The sequence below is a fragment of the Lactuca virosa genome, chromosome 7, assembly GCF_052849685.1.
Source record: "Lactuca virosa cultivar CGN04683 chromosome 7, Lactuca_virosa_CGN04683_v6, whole genome shotgun sequence".
Lineage (NCBI taxonomy): Eukaryota > Viridiplantae > Streptophyta > Magnoliopsida > Asterales > Asteraceae > Lactuca > Lactuca virosa.
Genome location: NC_136432.1, coordinates 247,149,567 through 247,153,880, shown reverse-complemented (window position 1 = coordinate 247,153,880; position 4,314 = coordinate 247,149,567). Strand labels below are relative to the sequence as shown.

At 32.7% G+C, this 4,314-nt stretch overlaps 2 protein-coding genes across 2 annotated transcripts; both read right to left on the bottom strand.

Moving 5' to 3' along the window:
* Window positions 1-2,020: 2,020 nt before the first annotated feature.
* On the bottom strand, window positions 2,021-2,494 carry LOC145127693 (uncharacterized). The gene has a single exon (XM_079062842.1). It carries the CDS (start codon window positions 2,492-2,494, stop codon window positions 2,021-2,023), a length of 474 nt encoding a protein of 157 aa, XP_078918968.1.
* A 33-nt stretch (window positions 2,495-2,527) lies between these two features.
* Window positions 2,528-3,921, bottom strand: LOC145127692 (uncharacterized). Its single transcript, XM_079062841.1, has 4 exons — window positions 3,831-3,921; window positions 3,363-3,755; window positions 3,246-3,265; window positions 2,528-3,007 (listed from the first exon to the last, which is right to left on the bottom strand). Exons 1-4 carry the CDS (start codon window positions 3,919-3,921, stop codon window positions 2,528-2,530), a joined length of 984 nt encoding a protein of 327 aa, XP_078918967.1.
* Between the last annotated feature and the right edge of the window lie 393 nt (window positions 3,922-4,314).

The window sequence follows — 4,314 nt, the reverse complement described above, 5'->3', positions numbered from 1 at the left end:
AAGACGGACCGTAAGTTTTTCGGTAATGCACATAAAACATATATTTACCAACACATATTCATTTAACATATTTTGACCCTATTTGTTAATACACAATGTGAATATAATAAAGGTTAAGCTGCATATAACGCAGCGCACACGCCACCAAATCGTGATGCTCTATTATGCGTTGAAGAGAAAGTATATAATATATGCTTCTTGATTAAAGTTGGTTCATTTGGCTGCAAGTAAGTAGTATATATACTTTTTAATGTTTTATCCTTAGCGTAATATAAATATAAGTAATTAACACCTTTTATAAATTATTATTTTATTTGTAGCAAATGTTTTGATTTCAACTGATTTAACCAACATAGTGTTTGAACCGAAAATGTCAGAAGCAGCTAACATCAGAGATATGCCAAGACAAATTTTTAATTTCGTCTGAGATATTTTGTGGAAATTTATTTAAACTCTGTGGTGGGATTTTCATATCCAAAAACTACGAAAATTGAAGCATATTCTATTGAACTAATTCACTATTTCACTGTAATGCATGTCAATTTCATTTGAGATAGTATGTCTTTACTTATATAATGCATGTCAATTACAAGGGTAGTGTTGTCTTCTTATTTTTTATTTTGTAATCAACATTCTTTTTCATTAATTGTATGAAGGGTATAAAAGGTATAAGTTTGTTTTTCTGTTTTTTTGTTATAATTGGTACTTCCTATAACGACGAGGTTGCAGGAGCAACTTGGGAAGTATAACCACAGAAAATAATTACCAATTTACCCTTAAGAAGTAAAACTTGACAATAATATTCTGGAATGACATTAATACAACAGATCCATTAAACTACAAACAAAACCAATGAAAAAATTATCAATTTACCCTTTATAAGTATTACTTGACAATAATACCCATGGAATGACATAATACATTAGATGCTATTAAACTACAAATATTGAAGCACCATTGTTGCCCGTATAAACAAACTCAAAGTTCACTTATGTAAAAAATGACCAACACTTTTGACAACATACCTATATACAGACTTGTGACATGAGTTTTTTCGTCATTTGTTTATATTTCATCAGGAATGGCTGCATCTGACCACAATCAATCAATCATGACTTGGATCAATTTTTTTATGTGTTGTGATAGATTAATTCTGTATACAATTCCATTGTTGTAAATTACATGTTCTGATGTATTTCAAATGAAATAGTAACCTACTTTCGTCCCCGAAAACAATCTTCGCTGTTTATATAATAATATATATTTAATATGATATAAAATAATAAAAGAACATAATAAAAAAATGTATAATTATCTAATAATTTGTTTTGTTTGAATTTATCAACTTTTTGTTAGGCTTGAATTATGGGATTATATCGTACAATCTACAATTTATGGTTTTGTTTTATATATTTAACTAGATTATAACCCGCGTTAAACGCGGAGGAACGTATTAAAAAAATATAAAAACGTTTATATATATATATATATATATATATATATATATATATATATATATATATATATATATTGAATAATAATTATAAAAGAAAGTTTATGGCTATTGTTATTATTGAAATGTAAAGAGGAAACACTGAAATCGATAAATATCTTTAAACGTTGCAGGACCTCTTTGTAGACAACGTTTTTTGTTTTATTAGTTGAACGACATTCCTCATCACATATAAGTACCTACAAACCTTTTTTGCTTGTTACACGAGAAACAACTACATATAACTGACCGTTGATGAAGACAGGTCTACGCAGGTATAATCCAACATTTGATAATGATTGTCCTTGACTTTTGTTAATGGTCATAGCGAAACAAACTGCTATGGGGAATTGCCTACGTTGAAAACGGAATGGAATTTTTTTATCGGATGGTGTCAACTTCATGCGAGGTATATAAGTAGTCTCGTTGAAAAATATACCAGATATGATTTGTGCTTCAATGTCGTGTCTTCCAAGCCTTACGATTTGAAATCTAGTATTGTTGCATAGTCCTCTGGTTTGGTCGATATTACGAAGCAACCTTACCGGAACACCTTTTTTTTAGTATAAGTTTATGGTTGGGAATTCCGGAGGCCTTAAAAGCATTAAACACATCCGGAGAGTACACTGATTCCTCAAAAGAATCTTCTGCCTCGGTCTCACATAAGGAATCTAAACTCATATATGTTTTCCCTTCATCTTTCATCAATTCTAACATGTAGTCGTTGATAGCATCAACTTCTTCATTAGTAGGGACCAAAATAGCTTTATCTTGAAAATACGATGGATCATCAAGATGGTTCTGAAAGGATGAATAAATGCAGGATACAATTGAATGAATATGGTCACCCGTAGAGGGAACGATCACATCTTCTGGAAATTCAACTTCAACTTCACCATCATTAGGACCACCGATAGTACCTTCACCAATTTTAAGAATCCAATCAGCAAATGATTTTGTCTCTTCGAAATCATTGTTTGGACAACCGACCTGAAGCCTCATGTTTACAATGAAACATAAAACTGTACATTCACGTCATAATCTTGATGAATGCAATGATGTCTGCACAATATCTGAACGATTTCCTCTTTGTATTACTGGAAGAATTTGTCGAAAGTCACCTCCAAATACAATGGTCTTGCCTCCAAATGGTTTCTCATTGTCCGATGGAAGGATAATAACTCTAAGTGTCCTATCAACTACTTCGAAACAATGACAATGCATCATTGGGGCTTCATCCCAAATTATAAGGCTCGCTTTGTTCAACAGGGCAGTTACATCGTTACCTGGCGTAATAGAACAAAACGAATTCTCATTCAAGTTAATTGGTATATGAAATATTGAATGCGTTGTCCTACCACCAGAAAGCAAGAGTGTTGCAATTCCGCTTGAAACAACATTAATAACTACTTCACCTTTAGATCTAATGGCAGCAAACAATGTCTTCCAAACAAATGTGTTTTCCTGTTCCTCCATAACCATAGAGGAAAAAGACACCACATTTTTTGTTGTTGACTGCATTCATAATTATATCATAAACATTTTTTTGCTTGACATTTAATTTTGAATGCAGTTGTTGATGTTCAAATTCAAGACTGGACGGATCATAATTAAGCTCATCTTGAATTAACATATTGCAAGAATCTTGAATATATTTGTGATTAGGTAATGGCATATTGGGTATTTGCTTAAGACTCAGTCCACAACTCAATAAAGATTTCTCAATGTAAGACAACGTTAGGTGGTAAATCACTTCTGGTTTTAGCTTAAAGCCTGAGAACATTAAAAAATTATGAAATAATTTATTTATAATATCAATTAAAGTGGGAATGTTTTTTGTGTAAATGGTTTAGTTTATTTAAAAATGTACCTTTCACGCCTATTTCTTGTTCACGAACGTGAGCGACATCATCAGAAAGACAATTACATGTCTCTTTAAAAACATGATGAGGTCGGGATAGACTATCTGATGTAATCAACATAACGAATAGAGACCTGCAGAAAGAAGCGGTGGCCCAATGATGTGTTTCTTGTATAGAAGATATGTACTCTCTATCATCGTCTAATAGACCAAGAGCGTAGCAAACATCTTTGTAAGAGTCATAAACGGTCCTGTTAACCGTTCTAATATCTTCATAGCAAGTAGGACCCCTTACTTTGTTGAGTAAAATGCGTAAGTAATAAACATCATCGGACTTGGGAGACACATGATTAATTATGCCAAGTGACTTTGTCTTTGTTTTTCTTCTTTTCCATACTTTATCTGTTTTATTCCAAACATATTAAGTTGGGAATTCAACATAGGATAACTCCCTTGTCTTTTCATCGTAGCTATTACATTCCATCCAGGCCAAAAACTGAGAAGCAACAATAGTTGGTTTAGAAACAACATTAGTAACACGTTGGGATGGTTTAAACACAACAACCATCATGCCAGTATCGGTATGCCCCCGTTCGAGCTCCTTTATGTTCGGTGTAACGTCCCAAAAATAATGACATATAATTTTTCATTTTTAGATTAATAAAACATCAAACCACATTGTAGTCATAAAACCAAGGTTGTCAAATGTATCGATACATCATCAATATCAGTGTGAATCGTAAAATACGGAAACATATGGTGTGTGATCTGCAATCATCCCGAGCTCTCTCATTTGAAAGCTGAAGTACCTGAAATATAAACTGAAAACTGTAATCACAAAGCTTAGTGAGTTCCTCAAGATACCACATACCATACATGAGGCAAAGGAGGTGGTTGGACGTAGTGAATGACTATGACTGTGAGATCTTGTATCATCCAGGCAAGGGCAATGTAGTGGCCG